General features: G+C 41.4%; 2 protein-coding genes across 2 annotated transcripts; one reads left to right on the forward strand and one right to left on the reverse strand.

Annotated features, from left to right (window-relative positions):
• Positions 1-1,334: 1,334 nt before the first annotated feature.
• Positions 1,335-10,107, forward strand: LOC116518231 (centromere protein S-like). The gene is made up of 5 exons (XM_032231505.1): positions 1,335-1,390; positions 2,929-3,052; positions 3,787-3,820; positions 5,283-5,349; positions 9,336-10,107. Exons 1-5 carry the CDS (start codon positions 1,373-1,375, stop codon positions 9,492-9,494), a joined length of 402 nt encoding a protein of 133 aa, XP_032087396.1. The 5' UTR covers positions 1,335-1,372; the 3' UTR covers positions 9,495-10,107.
• Positions 10,108-15,974: 5,867 nt separating this feature from the next.
• Positions 15,975-24,390, reverse strand: DFFA (DNA fragmentation factor subunit alpha). The gene is made up of 6 exons (XM_032231580.1): positions 24,244-24,390; positions 22,695-22,850; positions 21,189-21,328; positions 18,924-19,113; positions 16,407-16,567; positions 15,975-16,321 (listed from the first exon to the last, which is right to left on the reverse strand). Exons 1-6 carry the CDS (start codon positions 24,356-24,358, stop codon positions 16,115-16,117), a joined length of 969 nt encoding a protein of 322 aa, XP_032087471.1. The 5' UTR covers positions 24,359-24,390; the 3' UTR covers positions 15,975-16,114.
• Positions 24,391-26,129: the final 1,739 nt, after the last annotated feature.

Below are 26,129 nucleotides of genomic sequence, written 5' to 3' on the forward strand. Positions count from 1 at the left end.
ATTGGGAGCAAATTGGGGGGGGGGGGAATTAAGGAAAAGCAAATTTTATTTTATATTGTTTACTTCTGCATTCATATATACACACCTTTAACCTTTGGATTTTACTTTATTTGCCGTGCATTTTTATTCTTTACACTTTATTTCATTTATATTTTTAATTCTTTTTTTTTTTAAACTTTACATCCTTTCCTAGTCTATTTTCACTTTCATCCTCTTTTAGATGCAAGAAAATATAAAGGAGGAAAGTGTCTGTAAAAGGATAAAAAAAAGAAGGAAAATATTAAGAAAAGATTATGAAAATGCGAAAGGGAATGTACATTTCATATTCTTTCCTTTGCAATCTATATTTTATATTTCATTTACACTTCCATCCTTTTTATTTTCACCTACCATTTGGTTTTTATTCAATTCTACATGATCTTTTCTTTTATGTATACTGGGAGCCTATGCACCAAAGACAAATTCCTTGTGTGTCCAATCACACTTGGCCAATAAAGAATTCTATTCTGTTCTGTTCTAAACCATTCCATTCCTACTCTATTCTATTCTATTCTATTGCATTCCCTATTCTGTTCTATTCCTTTTCTATTCTATTTTATTCCTTTTCTATCCCGTTCTCTATTCTATTCCTTTTCTATTCCATTGTCTATTCTATTCCATTTTATTCCCTTTCTATTCCATTCTCTATTCTCTTCTATTCCTCTTCTATTCCATTCCCTATTATATTCTATTTTATTTTATTCCTTTTCTATTCCATTCTCTATTCTATTCCTTTTCTATTCCATTCCATTCCCTATTCCAATGTTTCTCAACCTTGGCAACTTGAAGATGTCTGGACTTCAACTCCCAGAATTCCCCAGCCAGCGAATGCATTCGCTGGCTGGGGAATTCTGGGAGTTGAAGTCCAGACATCTTCAAGTTGCCAAGGTTGAGAAACACTGCCCTATTCTATTCTGTTTTATTCTAAAAAAGAGATTGGACAACCCTTTGTCTGAAATGACATGGGGTTTCCTGCTTGAGCAAGGGGTTGGACTAGAGGACCTCCAAGGTCCCTTCCCATCCTGTTACTCTGTTACCTGTTATTAAATACACACTTTTATTTCCATTTCACGTAGTTTTCAGGCCAGCTCAGACCCCTTTCCCTCCTCTCCCCTCCCTCTACCCCAACCCCCCGCCGCCGCTGCTTTCCGCAGCGGGACTACTAACCCCATCCTCCTCCATCCTCATGGGGCTTTTAGAGCAACACCTGAAAGGACCGGGGGGGAGGCGTGGCCATTCTTCTCGGGGCGGAGATTGCGCTTGGCGGCTCCGCCCCTCAGCAGCGCTGCCTGAGGAGGAAAAAAAGGCGGGAAACGCCGCCATTTTGGTCGCCATGGAAGCTGAGGCGCAGGTACCCCCTCCTCTCTCATGCCCGGCAAACAGCGCTCCTGTCCATGTGCAGAGGGCCCGGGCACGGCTGAAAATTCCCCGCGGAGGCTATTTCTCTCGCTCGCTTCCCGCTAACTTTTATTGTTTTAATGCGCCGCGGCCGTGAGGGAGTTTGCCGGAACCCTGAGGGGGAAATGAGACGCAGTGCCTCTGAGCATGTGCAGAGCGCCATGTCTTGGGCTGTTGAAGTATTCCACGAGACCGGGGAGTTGGGGGGGGGGGGGAGAAGCATTATTGCTGGTGGTGGAAGAGGTCTCTGAGCATGTGCAGAGGGCCTGCCTTTGGGGAGTTTCCGGAGGAGGGAAACTGGGCATGTCCCTTGAGCATGTACAGAGTGCTTTGGGGACGGAATATCGGGAATGAGAGTGGTTGGAGTGACCGTTTTTCCCTTTCACTTATACATAGATATAAACATAGAGATGCACACACTGTATTGTATAAACACACGCGCACACACACAGAGGGAGTGAGCTTTATTGGGCCTTGCACCCTATACTATTTATTTTTTGTTCAGAGAAAATGCTGCTATAATGAGTAAAGAAAAATTTAAAAGGAAATGAAAATAAGACTACTGTTTTACTTGCAAAGCAGAGGCAAGCAAGTGTCAGAGGCAGAAGAGAAATAATATAAATAGTGAATATTGAATGTCATTAATATATTAAATTGTCTGGAAGACCTCACTTTTTATGGATATACCAAAAATACTGTGTGTGTGTATACACACGTACATATGTATATGTATGTGTGTGTGTGTGTATGTATGTATGTATGTATGTGTACATATATGTATGTGTAATATATGTGTATATATATGTATGTGTAATATATGTGTATGTGTGTATGTATATATATGTGTATATACATATACATACATACATACATACATACATACATACATACATACAAATATTGTATATTGGGTTTCTGTCGTGATGGACTCTTGTGACGAGCCGAAGGACAGATGATGGAAGCAGTTAGCTTCCTCCCATAATTGGGGCTTACCAGGGGTTGTAAAAAATCTAATATATATATATATATATTTATCAGCACAAATAAAAAACACACACACACACACACACACACATATATATATATATGACAAATTCATGGCCAATAAAGAATTCTATTCTATCCTATCCTCTGTTCTATTCTATTCTACTCTATACATGTACATATGTAAAAATACACATGTAAAGACACACACACACGGTTTTCAAATATTTTACACAAGGCAAGGCAGTTAGGAAACTTGTAAAAAATGCTGATTTTCTGAAAAATTGAAAATCTGGCTTGGATTTAGGAAACAGCATGCCATTAAACCATGTTGAAAGGGATATGAAAGAACCCCAAATTCCTGATCACTTTGGGTATCATACTTCATTTATGTATTTATGTATTGAGTTTATTTAGTTAGTTTGAAGACCTGGTATAATATGTACACACACCAGTGCATAAAATAATAATTTTGTAACTTTTTCTCCTTAACTGTGTTTTTCCTAGAGGTTGAAAGCGGCTTTTCATTACACTGTTGCTCGTCTGTGCGAGGACGTTGCTGAAGATAAAAACATTCAGTTTAGCAGACAGACCATTGCAGCTATTTCTGAGATCACCTTTCGACAATGCGGTACTTTTCCTTCTCCTTATCTTTTCAGTATTGTAGTATTCCTTTAAAACCAAACTGGGAATAAACTTGGAGATAACCTTAGTAAAACTAGAGAAAATGCACAGATCCTTCAGCAAAATCAGTTAAAACCAGAGAGCAGTTGTACCCTAGACATCTTTACCAGTGGCAAAGAAGGGGCTTCAGATCTATACAGGACTACTGGTATGTATGTATTTGTGTAAAGTCATCATGTACATTTGTGTGATGTCATCATGTACATTTTGTCACATACTCCTCCCAGATTGTGGCTTTGATCTTAAAACATGCTTTGGAACACATAGCAGTGCAAATCTAACATTTTAAGGAGTTCTAGATAGGGGCTATGTTCATCCTCCTGTGCACTTTGAAGTATTTGTTTAATAAGATCCAGAATTTTAGCTCAGAATATTTATTCTTATGGGTATATTTCTTTTCCTTTCATTGATTCTGTTACCCTTGATAAATTGCTTTTAATTTTTCTGGAATGTTTTACTAGATCTTTTCTTAGCTTACAAAACTGCTATTCTATAACCAATGTAGTTTTCATCCCCGCCTAACTAACAAGCTGGGGCTGTTTACAAATAAATCTGTTTATGATAATTTTGGAAGCTAGGTTACATTAAACAGTGATGATTTACCTATAGCTTTTTGTGTTGAAATTGGCTCTGCTTTTCAAGTGAAAACATGTCAAGATACTTTTAATTTTCCCCTTTCAGAAATGTTTGCAAAGGACCTTGAAATGTTTGCCAAGTAAGTATTCTGGAAAGAGGTAATACTTAACAATAATCAGTATGTATCTGATAAGACAAATAGAAAAATATTTTTCTGTTGTTTTCTATTAAGTGTCATATCTACATACACTCTTAGCCTCTTGCTTTCAACCAGCTAGCTTTTAGCAAGGATGTTCTAAAATGAATTTTGGGATTCTTATTTCACTGCATTAATTCATATTTTATTTAATAACTGTGTTAAATTACTTGTGTATCTGGCGCCAAGCTCTTGAAAAAAGGGTGGACTGAGAAGGGTGCTAGCTAATGGAACAGACAGAGAGCATGCTTTTATATTATATTAGAAGTATACAGATTTTGTAACAGCAAAATATTCCATAGGCTTAATGAAGTAACTGGATGATGTTTGGGTTGGAAGGTGTTGTAATCTAATCTTCTTGCCAGGTTGAGGCCTGTCCTCTTGTATTTGCCTAGCTTTTTCTATTGTTCTCTTCTAGTGCTACTGGTAGAAAAATTGTACATCTGGGTTTTTTTTTGTCTAAAAACATGAGACTGACACAAGATCAGATCTCTCCTTGCAGTATCTGTTTTTAGCTAGTCATAATTGCATCTGCCCCCTCCTCCATCTCATTCCACTTACATTTTATTTTTGTGTCCATTTTTCTGGGTTAATGAAAGTCAATTTTCATTTTGCACATTGCACTTCTGAATCAATGTCTTTATATAATGGGCAGGTGTGTTAATATATAAATCAAGCGGGACTCGAATGATGCACAAAGAACCTGGTTTTTAATATCTAGTGGTATCTTCATCTAGCTTTTGGGATTCCCCCCCCCCCCAGTTTGCTGAGATAATTCTCTCTTTCTCTACCCCCTCACTTCCATTTATCATAATTTTATTTTAGAGTCTCAAGAACCATGGGGAGATAAGATGAAACATTGCACTATTGCACAGGAAATATCTCAAGGCCTGCTCTTCCCTTGGTACAAACAATGTTTCTTGTATATAGAATACAATTACAGAATTACAAAGTAATGCAGTCAGTTTCCTATTATCAATGAAAATTACTGTAGTACAGAGTGGTAATTTGATAACTTTCTCCACAGTGTATCAGTTGCCAAGGGAACATTTCATTTTACATAGATAAACATCAAAACGGAAGAAACAAAATGTCCCTGCTATTTATCATTCAAAGCTTGATAGACAAATTGTCAATTTAGTCTTTGAAAAGAAATCTAGGAAGGCTGGCAAATTCAGGGGCCTTCCTCAGCAAACTGTAGGGAGGGGCGGGAATCCCAAAAGCTGGACAAAGCATTTCAACATAATCTACTTGTCACTGCGTAAAAACGTTCACTTTGTTAATGTGCATCTGTAGAAAAAGTTTGAATGATTTATGCTCAAGCAACTTTTTTGATAAAAGATTTTAAGATTAGACAATTTTCCTGAAATCTCCTTCTAACCTGATGACTTCCTCCTTCTCATAGGCACGGAAAACGGAGTACAGTTAATGTTGAAGATGTGAAACTTTTGGCTCGAAGGAGTAACTCATTGGTGAGATGGGACCCTTCCCTTTTGGATCTGTGGTTTCACTTGGAAAGCCTTGTTTACTGTTATTTTTCTTCTAAACGCTGGAGGCTGCTTGGATGGTGATGGTATGCTAGTTTACGGAGGCTGGCTGCCAATATATTTGACAGAATACAGGTAGTCCTCGACTTACAACCAAAACGGAGCCCGGCATTTCTGTTGCTAAGTGAGACAGTTGTTAAGTGAGTTTAGCCCCATTTTACAACCTTTCGGCACAGTTGTTAAGTGAATCACTTCCATTGTTAAGTTAGTAGCAGTTGTTAAATGAATCTGGCTTCCCCACTGACTTTGCTTGTCAGAAAGTCACAAAAGGTGATCACTTGATCGCCGGTCGCTGCAACCGTCATAAATATGAGTCATTTGCCAAGTGTTGGAATTTTGATCCTGCTACGGACATTAGTGTAAAAATGATCATACATCACTTTTTTCAGTGCTGTCGTAACTTTGAATGAACTGTTGTAAGTTGAGGACTATCTGTAGAGTAGAAGTACCTATAGGCCAATACAAGTATCATAAAAACAATTGCTTCCCAGTACCTTTAGACAGTGGCATCTCCACAGAAGGGACAAAACAGGCAAGATGGTGGTTGCAGCATTGTAATTAAAGTTCTAACTCTTTGTAATGCTGCATTTGTCATTTTGCCTGTTTCATACACATGCATACATTGATAAACACTCCACACAGGCCACTGTCCTAGAGGGCATATCTATACAGGAACTTCTTGGCATCATGGATTTAATTGATTGAACTGCTACATTGCTTCTCAAATTCTGGAAGTTACTAACAGCTTTGGAGAACAAGAACAGCATTAGTGAGTGCGATGGTCTCAAAATATTAGGAGCTGTTTTTTTGATATCAGAACAGTTGGAAATCTGGCTGAAAGCCACCATATTGTAAAAGCTAGCGGCACTTTACAGGTTTACACATACGAGAACTTAAACTGTACTACAGGCTGAAAGGGCTGTCATCACACAATGTACTTTTCCCTGTAGTGCGCTGAACACTACAAACAGTAGTTTGGAAATTCCTGGGCCCCTTACTTTTATGATGCTGTAGCTTTAAGAAGAAAAGCCTCTTTTCTCTTGTCTTACTCCTGGCCATCCTGGGCTTTAGAAACAGCCGTGGAGTACAAGTGGCTTACTTTCTGACGTTCTGCTTTAAGCTCAGATTATGATACTGACCCTGTAATGTCAATTCTTACTGAAAAGCTCAAGGTTCCCTCTTTTGTAACAGCAATTTATAAATGTAGAAGTTGATTCATAAGCCAGGTAATTAAACTTCAGGGGTAAATTCTGCTTTCATCCTGGAATTTCTCTCCGACTTCACTTTATTTGAAGAACGGTGACTTTTGGGTCCGCCAGAATGGCTACTGGGGGCTGCAAAGTTAACCCTTCAGTACCTGCCAGAGATGGATGCCTTGCTTCTCACTTTCCACCTGCTTAGAAATGCCAATGCAAAGTCAGTAGTTTCTTGTGTTTCTGTTTTTGTTTTCTAACACACAGCCCTAACACTCCCACCCCAAAATAAAGGACTACAAATAGTCCTGCTTTGATGCCTTTGATAGTACCTGGTTATGGGTGGTGTTTATGTTTGGGAGTGAATGTGGGAGACTTATATTTTGCTGCAGATTGTCAAATTGGCTGATGAGCACAAAGACCTCTCTGACATTTCTCTCCCATGTTTATTATGCATTGTCTATAAGCTGCCCTATCAGCTACTGATACATGCAGTCTCTCTCTTATTTAAAGTAGATCTTCAGCTTCAAAGGAACAGAGCCAGTGTTTCTGCTAATTTTAAATCCCAGCAGGGCACACTTCTCTGCTTCCTCACCATGCAATACTTAGCTATTTTCTAAAGGCAGGGAGGGGGTGGGGCTGAAGCCTTCAGCTGAGTTGTGTGTCCTTGAACCAACAGCTGCAGAGCAATTTAATTGAATGTAGAACGGAAGAGCAAAATAGCTATTCTAGTGCTCCAGGATTACAATTGTACCAGAGTCTTATTTATAGTTGGTGAATTTCTTTCTTACAAAGAATTTGGGCCAGTAGAATATCAGAGAAGAAAAATGGTCAGGTAGTCCTCGAGTTAGGACCACAATTGAACCCGAAATTTACTGATCAATTAGTTTCTAATCAAGACGGTTTAAATGGATATCATCCCATGTTCCCACTTTTCTTTCCAAAGTTGTAAAGTGAATCATTGTTAAATCAGTAACATGGTTGTTAAGTGAATCTGGCTTTCCCATTGACTTTGCTTGTCAGAAGGTCGCAAAAGATGATCACATGACCCGAGGACACTGCAACTATCAGAAATGCATGCCAGTTGCCAAGCATCCAAATTTTGATCACATGACCATGAGGATGCTGCAACAATTGTAAATGTGAAAAATGGTGATAAGTCAATTTTCAATGCTGTTGTAACTTCAAATGGTCATTAAATGAATGGTTGTAAGGCAAGGACCACCTGTACCAGAATCTCTGAAGGATCAAGTAACATTTGAGCCTTCCTCCTCATCTTCCTCCTCTCCTTACCTCCTCCAATTGAAAGGTAACTCTTAGTAAAGTTGGAGGAATTTGCTTATGGAGAACAAATTAGGATGCCATTCTTTATATAGAATTGCTATTTCAGTCACCACCCTTTGATTGAACTATTCTATTTAAAGCTAAATTTTGTTGAGAATATAGTGCCACATTATATCCTGATAGAACTCATTTGCACTTGCCCCATCATTCATTCATACAGCAAATAAATTGAAAACAGAAGAGAAGCTATAGATGCTATAAAACAGGAGTAATGTAAAAGAAGAAAAAAAATAAGATATGTATTGTCACGGGCCAAATAGCTCCAATAAGCTGTTTTTTATACAGAAGAAAATTGAAACAAGATGCAGTCATCCTAACAACAGATTTATCAGTAAAACTGGCAGAAACAAATGAGATTTATTTTGCTTTGAAGTGTATGGATCGGGCTATACGTGGGAGTCATAAATTGAACCAAATTCCTATAAACACTCCTGGCTCACACTTAGTACATATGTAATTTGCTAATCTCAGTAGGTCTGGGTTTTTTTTTCTCGTGTCAAAAATGAATTGAGCAACAGTTAGCCACCATATCTGAAGAGGACATAAGCATATTTACAATTAGGAAAATGCCTTAAACCAACTCAGGCCAGAAGGATTGCTGAAATCTCATCTTTTTTCTTAGCCAGCAAGGCTGATGATGGAGAATGTTCAACATTGTGGTTTCATTATGGTTACACATTGCCCGACATGTCATCTGCCAGTTAGCCCTTTTTAATTGCTGGGGATCAAATTTGGCTCTTCATGTTATGAACAGGTCTCCTACTACTATCTAATAACCATTTAAAATCACCTTGCAACAAATTGAATCAATTAAAGGTGGGGAAAGAGTTACACAGTAAATTTGCGTGCAGGCTGATCTACCGTCCTTCCTACCTTGGATGAACGTTATAAAACAAATGAAAAGTCTGACTAAAATCAACCAGTAGATGCATTGGTAGATAAAACTGAATGGAGGAAAACATTTCTTCCCCCCTCCTCTCTCTCCCTCTCCCTCGCCCCACCTCTCTCTCTCTCAAAAAGATACTTGAATGTGATACGTGTTAACTGTTATAACTCTGCTTGGATTGGGTGGGAGAAACAATTAAACAGCATTGACTTTTCAAGGCACGCATTTGTAGCCAGATATTTAATAATTGACATATCCAATAGATTTTTATCACAGCTTGCTATCTATTACCACAAGCAGTTAGTTGCTGTTTTATTAGACTTAGACTGTATTATTCCAGGCTGAGGAACCACTGGATGTCAACCTGCCTACAGATCTTCATGTTTATCTGTACATTGGATGTATTTGTGCATTGCTTTCTGTTTCACCGGCTGTCTGGTGAACCTATGCCACTAATAGGTGACTGATGACATTCTCTATATTTCTAGTTGAAGTATATTACTCAGAAAAGTGATGGGCTTTCTTTGAATAACCTGGAACAAAAAGAAAAAAAGAAAAAGAAATCTGCTGCTAAGAAAGGAGGAAGAAATTCAAATGAGCTTGAAGAACCTGTGGCAGTCGAGAATGAAGATTCCAACATGGCATAAAACTCACTTTTGCTTGTGTCAAGATGGGGATTTCTCACATTCATTATGAAGCCCAGTTCCTCAGTGTCATCTTGCCTTGATTACAATTCTATTTTTTTTTAAATTTAAATAAGCACTGTGTATTTGGAAAATAAATAAACATTGGGAAAAGAGAAATACCTTAATGGGGAACTTGGATGATTCTGGAAATGAGTTATTTAAGATGAGAGAGGTCGACCTGAAGAATAATGATTGTATACCTTATAAACAGCAAAAGGCACATTTAGTTCTCACTGGACAAAATATTTGGGAATCTTAAGAGCAAATTTTTCAGGGCTTTACACTGTACTAATTTTCCTAGGAAGAAAAGTTGGCAGCTGGAAATTGGACACGTAATAGCATCTACCATCAGTAAAGCTACAGGCACTGGAGAAGAATAAGGAAAAAATACATATCTTGAGATCTTTCCTGCTTTCATAAAGGAATAGTTCCTGCCCCTTCTTGAAAATATTTTAGACATATTTTTTTCATTCGAATTGGCTTTCAGGTTTTCACAAAATAGGTCCAACCACAATATACATTATACAGAGCCTCAGTGGCATAGTGGTTAGAGTGCAGTACTGCAAGTTACTTCTGCTGACTCGGCTGCCTGCAATTTGGTAGTTCAAATCCCACCAGGCTCAAGGTTGACTTAGCCTTCCATCCAAATTGTTGGGGGCAATAGGCTGCCTCTGTAAGTCGCATAGAGGACTGTAAAGCGGTATATAAGTCTTAAGTGTGATTGTTATACATTTAAAATGATATATGTGATCCCTGCACATCACTGAATGGCATTTTCTTTTTGGACAGTTCTATATTGCAGTTAATAAAACATTTTATTAATAATAACAGAGCAAAATTAAACATTTCCATCCTGGATTATTTTATTTTGTCCTCATAATTGGACTTCTAAGGAACCTTCACTGTATCTTATGACAGTGAATGTCATCAATCAATTCCACATTGTATAAGAGCTAATGCTAGTTTGTTGTTTACAAAATCTCCTGACAACCAATTTTATTGGGTGATACAGCAATCCAGTATTATGAGAAACAAAGTCTATTGATTTTCTGTGTGCCTTCTAATATTTTAGCTCCCTGTAACATGCCTTCCCCACTATAGACTGTCTCATTTGCTTCTACCTAATACCTTTGTTATTCCCACTCTTGTAGGGAAAACTAGTAGTCAAATTTTGCCTTTATTTTGAATCTTTCCCCGGGTTCATTCTAATTTTGAATAGGTTTCATCTGTACTATATACCTTGCCTGATTTTTGCCACCATTTTGTCCTTTGTTATTTTTATTTTTGCTTGGAAATTTTTCATCATTAATAGCAGACTTTTTTGCTTTTGCTTCTCATTATAAAACCATCTCAAGACTTGTAGTTCTCTTGAGTTGGCTTTCTTGCTCCCCTCTGCTCAGTTTGCAGCAGTGAATCATTACGTTGCTAAATCACACTATTTTGTACTCAAAGTGTCCTAATCATTGTGGGAATAATGGTGAGGAAATGAGGTTTAGTCGGATGGAGAGGGGTGTTTTTTTTAGTAAATAAAAATGCACATACAGCTTAAATTGATGGCAAATGTGCTTTAATGGGATTGACACCCAGAGACTCTAATTAAGGGTTAAAGTGTACAAAATGCACAATTTGGAGACTTAATTGCGGCCCGGCTTGTGCGTCATTGCCAGAGTTTGGAAAGAAAGGATGGTTGGGTGAGGTGGGGGATAGTGAATGGCTCATAAAACCTAGCAGATTGGAAAACAGAAAATCTCCCTCCCCCCCTCCCAATGTCTAAAAAAGCACAACATATAACTTGCAAGCAGGTGAAGTTCAGACTACATCTGAGCTAAATGGCGTTGCAAGCGTTCTCCTCACTCTGCCTGTTCCTTCTGGGGCTGGTCCTGTTTCCCAGGCCCATGGGGAGTGACAGAACGGGTGCACTTCCTGTCCCAGAAGGGCTGTTGAGGCAACACAACAAGGTAAGCCAAGGGCAGAAGAAATCCTGGGTTTTTTGCTGATAAAATAAAGCCAGAATATTCATCAGCTATAGATAGCATGGAAGTTGCGGTCCGGAGTTTTTAAAAATAAGCTTGAATTGAAGTCCACTGGGTTAGCTTGGGGGATACATTATTGGCTAAATGATTTGCTTTTTCTTGTACCCTGAATGTGTCTAAAATGTGTTTACACCTTGATGGGGATCCTGCTTTGGACACATTTTAATGAGAAGAGGGGCAATAACTAATACTAAGGTGATACTGTTTCAAAGCAAAAATTGGGAGAAAATAATACAAAGAATCAGGAAATAGCCTGTCAGAATCAGGAAATAGCTCTGAGGCATTGATAAGCTTTCTCTTGAATTTCCATTGTATAAGTCTCATTAAAAAGACCCACTACATCTTCACCTTCATCAAAATAATGGCTATGGGTTGTCAGAAAGAATTTAAAAAGATGTTTTAAAAAGTTTTCAGATTGGAATGTTTGAATTATGGTACTTCCGAAACAGAGTCAAAGATCACTCCATTGAAAGCTACCATTCAAAATCTTATTTTTCTTCCAAATTCTTGTACAAGCTGCAGCATGGCAGCCTGATAGATTTAGCGACTGATAGCTGTTGCTTTCATAGAGCGCTTTTATAAATGAAACGGACTAGAGTGAAATTATGGTACGTTCGAAGGAAAGCACAGCAAGGAATCCTGTTTGCTTAATTTCTAACCTCAAAAGAAACTTTGAGTTGGTAAAAGCTTTTTTCCTTGGCATGCTACTTTCTTTCTATGTGATGCTTTTAGAATCAAGGCATAGTCATTCAGCTATGGAAGCATCCTTTGAAACTATCACAGAAATACGTTTTCCCTTCTTGAGAACATGGGAAGAGGAAGCCTCAAAATCTCACGGTTTACGTTTCGCCACATTTTTAATAGCACTTTGTTAGGATTAATTATAAGGAGAGCAGATTCAGACATTAGATCTAGAGCAGTTTGAAACGTCCTTAAGCCCTTACAGGGCATATTTGAGCCTTTCCATGTCCGGTCTCAGGAATAAGGAAGGGTCTGTGCATGAAACTGAACAGGATTATTTGCCACATCTCAAGGCAAGGCAGCTTCAATCTTTAATTTTCATTTTTTCATTTTATTTATTTTGTCAAGCATATATAAGATAAGAGATGTAAGTATAAGCATGGACACGAACACAGGAAATGAGTACAAATAAATGGGGACAGTAGGACAGGGACGGTAGGCACGCTGGTGCGCTTATGCACGCCCCCTTTACGGACCTCTTAGGAATGGGGTGAGGTCGACAGTAGACAGTCTGAGGTTAATGTTTTGGGAGTTCCAGGCATTGACCACTGTTGCTGAAGTTGTATTTTCTGCAATTGAGTTTGGAGCGGTTTACGTTAAGGGTGTATCTATTGTATTATTAAGGTTGAAGCTGACGTAATAGTTGACAGGTAGGATGTTGTAGCAGACAATTTTGTGTACTATGCTTAGGTCAGACAGATGGGCGGCATAGTTCTAAGTTGTCTTAGCCCCAAATTTGAAGCCTGGTCAAGCATAAGGGATTCTGTTGTGAGCAGAGGAGTGGAGGACTCTTCTGAAATATTTCTGGGCTTGCTCGATTGTATTAATGTATCAAATCTCCCAGCTTTTAAATTTTAAAGCCTCGCTTTTCCTCACTTCTTTCCACAACAACGCTTAATTCGCTTTTGCTTCATTTGCAAGTATTTTCAGGCACCAGCAGACCTAGAAAAGAAGGAGTTACTGGTTCTCCTCTCGGGGCTGACTGAACGGGCATCCTCGCACATGAACACATCTCACCTGTCAAGGCAGGAGAAGATTGGAGCTGGACCGCGGGGACACAGGGTGCCTGCCCCTCAGCCCCCAACTAGGGAGAAGCCGTCCTGTAAAAACTTCTTCTGGAAAACCTTCTCCTCTTGCTAACCAATTGTTTCCTGCCCGGATGGACACAAGAGTGGATCTGATTGGTGACTTTTGGGAGTAAACCCTCTTCTGTAATTCAGTTTCACTTTCTATTGGTATTAGAAGTGTACCTACCGAAAAGTTTGTTTATATTGTTGTTGAATCTCCTCACCCCCACGCAGGAGCTCCTGCTGGCTTTTAATGGTGCCCACCATCGTCCCCCCACATCTCGTGTGACAAAACACAACTTTGCTCATGTTTTAAATGTACTTTGGTTGAATGTAGAATATACGAAAAGAACCGTTTCCCATTTGGTCTTCTGTATGGGCTTGCCGATCAGAAAGGTTGGCGGTTCCGCGGTTCGAATCCCCAGCGCCGCGTAACGGAGGGAGCTCCCGTGACTTGTCCCAGCTTCTGCCAACCTCGCAGTTCGAAAGCACGTAAAAAAGGCAAGTAGAAAAATAGGGACCACCTTTGGTGGGAAAGTAACAGTGCTCCGTGCATCTTCAGCATTGAGTCATGCCGGGCACATGACCACGGAGGTGTCTTCGGACAGCGCTGGCTCTTCGGCTTTGAAACGGAGATGAGCACCGCCCCCTAGAGTTGGGAACAACTAGCACATATGTGCGAGGGGAACCTTTACCTTTACCTTGACAACATCCATCAGCAAAACATGCTTGTAAACGTCTTCAGGCTTCTGCTTAATTTAACAAAAAATGTAGAGATGCCGTGTCTGTAAAATTCCTATCGAAGCCATTTCCCAAAGGGAAAAAAATGAAATTATTCCTTCTTCTAAGGAACTTCTGTGAAACACATAATTTAAGTGGCACTCGCAGCCCAAATAGACAATACAGACAGAAATAACTGAATCACCAAATACTGTAAGATTAAGGAAGGATGTTTACAAAAAGAAGTCAGCATTCCTTTTTTCCTTCTGCTTCAGTGGCTCAAAGACCATTTTATTCTGGTCATCTCAAGCTCCTGGGTTTTATGCAGGCTTAGACTATCACATTTCAGGCACATTCTTATTCCGAAAGTTGAGAACGTGATTTCTTTTTAAAAAAATACAGAAAAAAGAAGAAAGCTAATATTTTATGCTTAGGCTCTTTTTGTGGGGCTACTGCAAACATATTGAAAATGCCAGGAGCCAAGCTCTAAACTTAAAACATATGACGCCTCAAAAAAGCCTTGCTGGAATTGTGAGAGCACCACTTTTGAACTGCATTTTGACTGCCTTTATTTTAAGTGTCACTAAAAGCATAGTTTCCATGTTTGTATTGACAGAGTCGTTGCGTGCCACTTAGAGGGTTGGCAAGGGAACAAAAGCAGAAGCCATGTTTGAGAGCGTCTGAAATACTATTGCGAGAAAACTGTAGGAAACACCTTTAAAAGTTCCATAAAAGAGGCTTACGGGCAAGCTAAGATTGCTGTGTGTGCCAGCTCATCTTTCCTGTTTTTTTGCCAGTGCTGAGTTGTTTCCCCATACAATTGTTCCGTGTGGAAATAAAATATTACTACATGTCCCTAACCTTTGTGTCGCCTTCAATTGAGAGTGAAATATCTCCTGTGGTTCTAGATATATTCCTTATTTAGTGCTTCAGTGGACACACCTGGTTGTTAGAAACAAATATACTTGGATTTAACTGTGTGTGTGTAGAAACACAATTGTTTGACTGTCAGTTTTATTTTACAAATCACTACTACTTTTACAAATTACCATGAAGGGCTGTCCTACTTGAATAGGTATCCCAAGACACGCCTATGTAATACTGAAGTTTAATTGCTCAAACAGCAGTCAAAATGGCAGCTAATAATTCAAAGCCTTTACCTCTTATTTATTTTTAATATAATAACTAACATAGTAGAGTCCTCAAAGAAAGGGCCTTATTCAAAACATTATTGTATTTCAAACTACACCATAAATCTTTGAAGGTTAAAAAGGAAAATACTTCTTTCTTGGTCTGGGTACCTCCTGTTAATAAATAGTTTGATGAAGTGAGATACCACAGAGTCCTCAAATGCCTTTTGCTTTTATTTCATTGGAAAAGAGACTATTGTGGCCCACCAGTGGCCAACAGAGCTGGCAGTGGATTCAGACAGGAGGTTTGGGAGGAACATGGGCCAGTCCTGGAGTCTGGGGAAAGCTCTGATGAGGGCTCTGTGTCGGAGGCAGAGAGGGGGCCAGAGCCATATGCCAATTATCAGCTGCCTTCAGAGTCAGACATCAGTGAGGCAGAAGAACAGCTGGAGCCTGTTCCCAGCGTGTGCATGCGCAGAGTTGTCACACGAAGGGAACAGCTAAAGAACAAGGGGTTGACTTGGGAGTTAGGCCACAGGTGGACGAAGAATGGCCCCTCCCAGAAGAAATAAAAGAGTGAAAGGGGAGTGCAGGAGACAATTAGTTCGCTTCATTGGTTTGTGACTCTCCGAGACTCCTTGCTAAGTTCTGCAAAGATCGGCCTGGCAGCTCTCCAAGCCAGATAAGGTCTGTGACTGTAAATCCTCCCTTGAAAGACTTTGCTGAATGGGAATGAGCAGAATTCAGTGTCAATTAATAAAAAGGGTTTTTGTCAGGACAAGGAGTTTGCTTCACGCTGTTGGGAAGCCTCAGTCAGAACAACAACATTACCCTTCAGGAAAACCAAAAAGGTGATTAATCCGTCAAAAATTCCCGACTCCCAGAGCTTTTTACTTCCTGCGTTTAGAACTCGGCTGTTCTCCAGGTTCTGGCTGTTTTTTCTTTCCTTTGGAGATGCTCCTCAGTGAATTTAGAGAGCGAAATTGTTGCAGTCGCCTTGAAAGCTCTTGCCCACACGCTTCCTTTAAGGTTTCGGTCTTGTGTTTGTCCCAGCGCAGAGCTTGGCAAAGAGCTTCTGAATCTTCTTTGCAAACCAGCTGCGGCAGAAAACAAAGGGATTTTAGAAATGCTCTTTTTCTAGCTCAAATGCTGGTAGGGAAAAATCAGTCTGCATTTACCCACCTCTAAATCCTGACTAGCCAGGCTGAGTTCTGGGGAAGGCTTTTCTTTCAGCACAGTAACGACGCGGCTACTCAATTGTGTCCTTTCGACTGAACTTGGTCCGCCGCTCCCCGTGTCCACAGTATCGCTGCAACGCCCGGATTTTTCCTCTGGTTCCGATGCTAGACACAAAGAGAAGAGTCTGGGTCTCTTAAATGAGACTTTTGAATCAAGGTGTTAAGAGTGATACATCCATTCCAAGCAAGGCTCCGAGGCAATTGAACTCCTCAAAAGATTACTTTTATTGGAAGTATCGTATTGGCACCTACCTGGCAAGAACCGACTCTGAAATCTCCCGCGGTTTTCACCTTATTAAAGTTAAAAGGTTTTCTACTTTCTCAAAACAATCAGTCGCATGGTCCAATCACCGGGTGGAGTCACTCTGCTTTCTTCCAATCAAGAGTGAGAATGTCCTTGCTTCCCAAGATAAAAGTATTTTGTTTTGGCTACAAAAATGCCTCTATCTGAAATCCCCCCCTCCCTGACCCTCAACTCCCAATATAAGCCTAAGTAAACCACTAAAACAAATCAGATAAAGAAATAAAATACCGTAATTTTTGGAGTATAAGATTCACTCCCCCCAAAAAAGAGGGTGAAAATTTGGGTGTCTTATATACCAAATGTAGCCCTGCCCACCTTCTGTCCCTCACCCTTTGGCCTCTGCCTCCCAGCAATTTGCCTCCTTGCAGCAAACAGTAAACAGCCTGTTTCAGTTTTAGTTTCAGCATAGTCTGATTAGCAGCTGATTGTTGGTTGGATCAACCTCCCAACTATCAGCTGTTTCAGGCTCAGGGATTGCCATTGCCTATTGCCACCTCCGTGCACCCCATTTTTGGCCTCTGCGTGCCCCGTTTTCAACCTCCGCATGCCCCATTTTCCGCCCATTCTGATCCCCGCCGCCTGAAACAGGTGGAAAATGGGACACACTGAGGCCGAGGTGGCGCAGTGGTTAAATGCAGCACTGCAGGCTACTGCTAGATCAGCAGTTCAGCGGTTCAAATCTCACCGACTCAGGGTTGACTCATCCTTCCATCCTTCCGAGGTGGGTAAAATGAGGACCCAGATTGTTGGGGGCAATATGCTGACTCTCTGTAAACCGCTTAGAGAGGGCTGAAAGCCCTATGAAGCGGTATATAAGTCTACTGCTATTGCTATTGCTATTGCTATTGTGTGCGGAGGCAGCAATAGGCTATGCCATGGCAATCCCTCCAGCCTGAAACAGCTGATAGTGGGAGGCCAATCCCACAATCAGCTGCTTGTACTAATCAGGGTGTGCTGAAAATGAAACTGAAATGGGCTGTTTTCTGTTTGCTGCAAGGAGGCAAATTGCTAGGAGGCAGAGGCAGATTTTTTCCCCTTGTTTTCCTCCCCAAAATCTAGGTGCGTCTTATACTTCAGAGTGTCTTATACTGCAAAAAATCCGGTAAATAAAACATTCGTACAGTAGTTTGTCCACTCAAAATAATCTGAAGCAGTTTACAATCAATGGCATACACAGCACTTTGGCTCAGAATTACTAATGGTGATTGTCCAGTTATAGCTGGCAAGCCAGCAATTATTAATCACTTTAGGGCCTCTCCCAAGATCATAATGCTTGTAAGCCCTGCTCAAGTGTAACAATTTGAAACATGCTCGAACACGCACAGAATGGCTTGCTCCATTTAAATCCTCTTTTGTCTTTGGCTCACCGAGAAAACCAGTTTTTTATCAACCGCGCTTTCATCATGGCTTGCTTGAAAAGGTTCCATAAATTAAAATAATGTCAAGGAACTCCTAGCATTGTCCTGGCACCAAGTAAAAAAAAATGTGAAAATTCTGTGGTTGCTATTTGAAGGAGAAGGGTGTATATAGGTAATCCTCAACATACGACCATAATTGAGCTCAAAATTTCTGTTGCTAAATGAGACACTGGTTAAGTGAGTTTTGCCCCATTCCACAACCTTTCTTCCCACAGTTGTTAAGTGAATCACTGCAGTTGTTAATTTAGTAACAATTTAGTAACTGCAGTTGTTTATATATTTTTTTAAATGGGAAATAAATAAATAAACTTTTTTTTAAAAAAACCCGGTCATGCTATATCACTTTTTTAATGCTGTTGTAATTTTGAACAGGCACTAAATTAACTGTTTTACCCTGTCTCACTGAAAATAAGACCTCCCCGGATAATAAGCCCAGTCGGGGCTTTTGAGCGCATGATTGAAAATAAGCCCTCCCCGAAAATATTGTAACACAGCAGCAGCCGTGAGGTGACCACACTCGCCACCTCCTGCACCTCAAAAATAACAAGACCTCCCCAAAAATAAGGCCAAGCGCTTATTTCGGGAGTCAAAAGCAAATAAGACCCTGTCTTATTTTCAGGGATACATGGTAAGTCAAGGACTACTTTTACAGCTGAGGTATAGACATGAGAGGTCCATTAGTAGTAACATGTCTTCTCCATCCTTCCTTGGTTACTAGGCAGTAAATGGTTTTTATTACCGTGTGCTGTGGATGGAGCCCGATTCTCCTTTTTTATTGCCTGCAGGTAAAGTTCCAGAAGCTGACGGGATCGTCTCTCCTCTTCCCGCCTATCCAGGGTCTCCTGAAGGGTCTCTTGTAACCTTTGGGTTTGACGCGGAGTCTCGGCAAGTTCTCGAGCCAGATCTTCACACGGTACCTCAATAAGTGCCTGGAAGAAGACAAGAACCAGCCCTTGGTAGCCAAGGTGAGGGACGCTCAGGCCACCCCACACTTCGCTCAAAGCCCTTGTTAAATGTGGCCATTTGAAGGAATGCCAGCTTTGCTGATGCAAGATTCCAAAAAATGGGCGGCCATAGAAATCTATTTACTCAATATACATATATATACATATATAGATACTCTTTTCACTACTCCTGGAAACACCAAACCTGAAGTAGTCAGCAGCAGCCTGAAGATGACGAATGTGACTTCGTCGAAACGTCGCCAAGACATCTCCAATTCTACGCGGGAGAAAACCCGAACAACTAGAGACCTACATACTAACACCCGCGAAAACCTCAGAAAACATATATACATACATATACATACATATGTGTGTGTGTGTGTGTGTGTGTGTGTGTGTTGCATTTATGCACAGATGTAACAAAGGCAACAGTAAAAATAATGGCTTTCTGTCGTGATGGTCTCTTGTGATGAGCCGATAGACAGAAAAAGGAAGCAGTATGCTTCCTCCCATATTTGGACATACCAGGGGTTGTGACACTAAATACACACACACACACACACACACACACACACACACACACCTGTAATGGCGTACCTATAGCATACATCAGTGGTAGGGTGCAGGCGGTACGCCCCGGTACAGGCGTACTGGTGCCTGCCCGAAGCATCGGGTACCGTTCCGGTACGGTGCTCCGGAGGGCCCACCCAAGCTCCTTAGCTGTATTTGAGCTCTTCAGCACTTCCGCGCATGCACATGGAACGCAAGGCACCTGTGTGATGCTCCGCCGAGCAACTGGAGCGTCGCGGAGGCGTTGCAAGAGGTAAGGATGCATGCGTGCATTCATGTGGTGGATGCCGGGCCTCGTTGCACCGTACAAGTTGCACCGGGATCCGGAACCCACCACTGGCATGCATGCCCGAAGTGGCACGCAGAGCCATGTCGCCTGGCATGTGCAGCATTGCCCATTTCTCTTCTGGGCTTCTAGTGCACATGACGATCATTTGGCCTTCATGCATGCAGCATTGCCAGAAACTGGAAGAGCTGGTTTTCTGTTTTCCGGCGCAAGCATGCGCGCCATCCAGTTGATCATCACGCACAAATGCACACCAGTAACCGGAAGAGTAGCTGCCCAGCATGCATACATGTCCCGGAAACCGGAAGTTCATTTTTCAGTGTGTGCATGTCTCCTGGGCTGCTCCTCTTCTGGGGTGCGGCCCTGTCGAGCGTGCGCCCGCACTCCCTTTTCGGCTCTTGGTGCTGAAAAGGTTTGCCATCCCATATATATATTCTGTTTTCCGGCGCAAGCATTTATATATATATATATATTAGATTTTTTACAACCCCTGGTAAGCCCCAATTATGGGAGGAAGCTAACTGCTTCCATCATCTGTCCTTCGGCTCGTCACAAGAGTCCATCACGACAGAAACCCAATATTTTTACTGTTGCCTTTGTTATATTTGTGTTTTGTTTTTTTAAAATTTGTGCTGATAAATAAATAAAGGGAGACTAGAATAGATCTATTTCAAGCTATTTAGCTCTCATCAGCTAGCCACACCCTTACTGGGATTTGAACCTGGGCTATATAGCTGGGCTAGCTGATGAGAGCTAAATAGCTTGAAATAGATCTATGCTAGTCTCCCTCTATTTATTTATCAGCACAAATAAAAAAATAAAAAAATAAAACACACACACACACACACATATATATATTGCTCTGTGTGTGTGTGTGTGTGTGTGTGTGTGTGTGTGTGTGTGTATCTTCCAGCATAACTCTAGAATGCCTTGAGCACTTTCAACCAAACTGCAGATGCAGCCTGTTGTGCCTTAAAATAGCTTCTACTGTACTGCTGTAAAATGGCTTCTACTGTACAGCGCAGTGGAGTTGCCATGGAAATGACTTCACAGTACTCCACAAGGTAGCACCTTCTGGTAAGGGGGAAAATCCAAGATTAGAAATTACGTTTGGTCTGGACATTTCCCCCCCTATAAATTAATACACGGGCAACTCCAGGTTATCGACCTGGAGATATTTATTGCAGATGTGACCTTTTCCTACCTGGAGGTCTTCTTCGGACATCAGTATGATGATAGACAGGTCGTTCTTCAGCTGCCTGGCCAAGGCTTTCCATTTTTCTCCACTGCTGTCCACTTCATCCGTGTTTGATATTTTTCCCTCTAGCCAAGTTGTGCCCTCGCCTGAATTGGATGGAAATGTGAGTCCACTCGACATTAAAAATTAAGAGATGTGTGTAATTTCACACACTGGGCATCACCCAATGTCAGAAAGATTCTGTTGGCACTGTTTCACGCAAACACTTGTTTATTAAAAGACTTAAGCTTTCATGATTGCTTAGACCTTTTAATAAAAACATGCCTTTTAAAATTTCTCTTCCCACCCTCAAACAAACATCTATAAACTTCTCCAAGTGTAATAATAAGACATCCAGAGTGCCATGTTCTGACCTATGCTTCCCCAAAAAGCAAGAGGCAGAGTCCTGCTCCCGACAAAACCCCTTTTATTAAACGAAGGTGAATTCCTCTCATTCACATTCAGCAAAGGCCTGGCAAACAGTCTTTCAAAGGAATATTTATGACCACAGACCTTATCTAGCTTGGAAAGCTGCTATGTAAACATATCTCAAATGAGGTGCTGTGCAAGGAAAGACTGGGCACAGAGTCTCTGAGATTCACGGACAGATCTTCACACTCCTGAAACGAATCTAACAAACGACCAAACGAATTGTTTCCTGCAAAAGCCATCCAGTTGATCATCACGCACGAATCCACATAATAGACCATCAGGGCAGGGAGTCTGATTGGTTAGAGCACCAGGAAAACCCTCCCCTACCCAGTTGGAGGAAAAGCTATGTGTTCTGACCCAAGGCGTCCCAAGAGCAGGATGCAAACTCCTGGTCCCGACAAAAACTTCTTTCATTAATTGACTGTGAATTCTGCTCATTCGCATCCAGCAAAGTCTTTCCAGGGAGGATTTACAGTCACAGACCTTATCTGGCTTGGAGAGCTGCCAGGCCGATATCTGCAGAACTTGGCCAGGAGTCTCGGAGAGTCAGGAACCAATGAAGTGAACTAATGGTCTCCTGCAAACTCCACTCCCCTTTCGCTCCTCTTTTATTTCCTATGGGAGGGGCCAATCACCTTCTACCTGTGGCCTTACTTCCAAGTCGACCCCTGTTCTTTGGCCGTTCCCTTCGTCTGGAAACTTTGTCCATGCACACACTGGGAACAGGCTCCAGCTGTTCCTCTGCCTCATTGCTGTCTAGCTCTGTAAGCACCTGATCACTGCCAGACGGCCTCGGCCCCATCTCTGCCTCCCACGCAGAGCCCTTGTCCGAGCCTTCCCCAGCCTCCAGGACTGGCCCATGCTCCTCCCCAACCTCCTCACTGCCCTGCCGGCTCTGCTTGGTGTGCTGGCGGGCCACAACAGGCCAACTGATCCTTGAATTCATCTTCTGAATGTCCATCAAAGCGATCTATCCCGGGACAAACCTTGTTTGTACTTCTTTGGCTCTGAGCTTTTCTATCCCAAGCATTAATTTCATACCTGTGCTGGTCCATTCCTCATTCTTGGCTACCACCCCAAATTTGGTGTTTGGGGGCAGACACAAAAAATATTCGTTGTCATCTATTATGGTGCCGTCTTCAGCCAGTACCAAAGTGACAGGCTGGGAGGCCACGTCAATTGCTAGCAGATTACAGGCTGTGGGGGGGAAAAGGATAAGATGGAACAATTTTGTTTGCATCAGCCGAGAATGTTTCTTGTGTTAATTTTATTTCCTGCCCTTTGTACCAGCGCTAATAAAATACGTTTAGCCTTTCAGATTACAGATTAACAGAGTGGGAAGGGGCCTTGTAGGTCATCTAGTCCAGGGGTCTCCAACCTTTCGGATCTCAGGGACCACTAAATTCATAATTTTAAATCCTGCGGACCACTAATATGATCTTCTTAATGATCGGCTGGGTGGCTAGGTGGTCATGTGACTTGGTGGGCGTGGCCAACTTAATGTCACTCACATCGAGGGGTGTCTTGTCAGCTTTTACTCGCCCCTCCCCTCCCGGCCACTCCTCGTTTGCCCGCCCACCCGGGCTCCTTAGGGCCCCAACAGGAAGCAGTTGCTGGAGCTAAGCAGCCACCAGGAGAAAGTTAGCAAAACAGCTCAGTTCAAATTGGATCTGACCGAGAAGGAGGCTCAGCAGAAGCACCACACTGAGGACTAGGAGCACAGGCTTTCCAAGCAGAGGGCAGACCTGCGGGAGTGCAAGGCCAGGTTACCGGCGCCTGGAGGCTCAGCGGGCTGAGATGGTCAGCCAGTTCCAGGCCATGATGCAGCCCCACTGGAACGAGGCCCTCCGGCTCTTCGCCACCAATGGCTCTTCCCTCCAGCCTTCGCCCAAAGCCCCCCACCAGGAGGCTGAAGCAGACCCCAAGTCGGAATTTCTGCCCGCTTCCGACCCTCACAAAAAGACCCCAAAGCGGGAGACTCTCTGCAGCAACACAAGCATTCATTGCAAGTATCCGTCCCAGGGGGCGTAGTTTGAGGACCCATGGTTTCGTGCAATATAAAAAAATGCAAATATTTTTTCTGTGGACCACCAAAATTTTCTCGCAGACCAACAGTTGGTGACCCCTGATCTAGTCCAACCCCCATTCAAGCAGGAGAGGCTACATCATTTCTGACAGAGGGCAGTCCAGTCTCTTCTTGAAAGCCTCCAGGGATGAAGCTCCCACAACTTCCGAAGGCAACTTCGGTTCCATGGGTTGATGGTTCTCACTATCAGAAAGTTCCTCTTTATTTCCAGGTTGAATCTCTCCTTGCTTAGTTTCCATCCATTGTTCCTTGTTTGGCCTTTGGGGGCTTCGGAAAATAGCTTGACCCCCCTCCTCTCTGTGGCAGCCCCTCAAATATTGGAACACAGCTATCATGTCTCCTCTGGTCCTTCTCTCTCTCTCTCCAGCAGAAAATAATGCCCAGGAAACAGAACATCTGCATCCCATTGGCATAGAGCAGTAGTACAGTGGGCCACTTCACCTGTGGCCCCTCTGCCTGCGGGGGGGGGGGATGTGCCTGTTGTCCCAAAGCAGAAAGCTTTACCTTTCAACTTCAGTTCCTGAAGCGTGCAGGCAGCCACCCCATGCTGTTCCTGTTGGCCCATCCGCCTGATCAGGCATTGTTTCAACCGGGGTAGCCTTGAATTCCCCTCCGCCATCCCCTTTTTTTGCTTTCGCTTTGCTTCCCTTGGTTTTGAATTCTATTGTAGAACACAGTTCTCTGCAGGAAACCAATCAGAATCCGGCATACCCTGATGAGGCACTCTGGGAAACGTAGTTTCTCCCAGGCGCCCTCCCACTATCCTGTGGCATGATGGGGAATGTAGTTTTCATCCCTTGCTCAAACTTCAGTTTTGTTGGAAGCAAAAAGGGTTTGTGCTGCTTATAGTCCATCTTCCCTCTTCCTGCCAAAACATCAGCAGGTACATTCTGAGTTGGCGAGCGTGTTTTTATTGATTCCAAAATCCATATATTTTGCGGTGGGCGTTTGAACTATTTTAAATACACTCCATATTTTAAGTTTGTTTTCATGTAAAAATAGAATCATTTTTATCAGCCTGTAAAAGTAGTTTTGAAATGTAAAATTAATCCCTTTATACGGAATAAAGGGGGGGGAGGTGATAAAGAAAGTGAAATGACAAGATTGGTGGAAACTAATGGGTGGAAATTAATCAAGGAGAGAGGCAATTTAGAACTAAAGGAGAAATTTCCTGACAGTGAGAACAATTAATCAGTGGAACAGAAGTTGCCTCCAGAAGCTGTGAATGCCCCAACACTGGAAGTCATTAAGAAGATGTTGGATAGCCATTTTTTAGAATTAGAATTTATTAGAATTTGTAGGCCGCCCTTTTCCCTGTCTGAAATGGTATAGGGTTTCCTGCCTAGGCAGGGGGTTGGACTAGAAGATCTCCAAGGTCCTTTCCAACTCTGTTTTCTATTCTATTCTATTCTATTCTATTCTATTCTATTCTATAGACAGGCAGAGCACTTCTTAATATTTTTAGCATTTTATTAACTCCATATGCACATTACATTAAGAAGGATGACATTGCAAAAGAACTTCTACGCTAAGAAACTGGGGACGAGTTAATAAATGCGTCAGGATGCAGTACAAATCATTAGATGAGGTTGTGTGATTCCAACAGCAATGGGGTTCTGTGCAATGCTGGATGGCTCCTTTCATTGCCTCCTATCCAGAACATAACATCTTTTTCATCAAACTCTCAGTTTATTGCTTTAAAAAATTCTAATAACTTAATAAGGCATTAACATCAAACCACAACTTTTTTCTTTTCCAGAATAGAATAGAATGCAGAACAGAATAGAATGCAGAATAGAAGAGAAGAGATAATAGAAGAGAATATAGAGAACAAAATAGAACAGAATGCAGAGCAGAATAGAAAATAGAAGAGAATATAGAGAACAGAATAGAAAATAGAAGAGAATATAGAGAATAGAATAGAATATAGAATAGAATTCAGATTAGAATGGAATAGAATAGAATTCAGATTAGAATAGTATAGAATTCAGAATGGAATAGAATAGAATTCAGAATAGAATAGAATAGAATTCAGATTAGAATGGAATAGAATTCAGATTAGGATAGAATAGTTCTGATTAGAATGGAATAGAATAGAATTCAGCATGGAATATAATAGAATTCAGATTAGAATAGAATAGAATTCAGATTAGGATAGAATAGAATTCAGATTAGAATGGAATAGAATTCAGAATGGAATAGAATTCAGATTAGAATAGAATTCAGAATAGAATTCAGATTAGAACAGAATAGAATTCTTTATTGGACAAGTGTGATTGGGCTCACAAGGAATTTGTCTTTGGTGCAGATGCTCTCAGTGTACATAAGGGGAATAAAAATACATTCATCAAGAATAAAAAGACACAGCACTTAGTGATACTAAATAAGCA

Source organism: Thamnophis elegans, chromosome 15 (genome assembly GCF_009769535.1).
Source record: "Thamnophis elegans isolate rThaEle1 chromosome 15, rThaEle1.pri, whole genome shotgun sequence".
Lineage (NCBI taxonomy): Eukaryota > Metazoa > Chordata > Lepidosauria > Squamata > Colubridae > Thamnophis > Thamnophis elegans.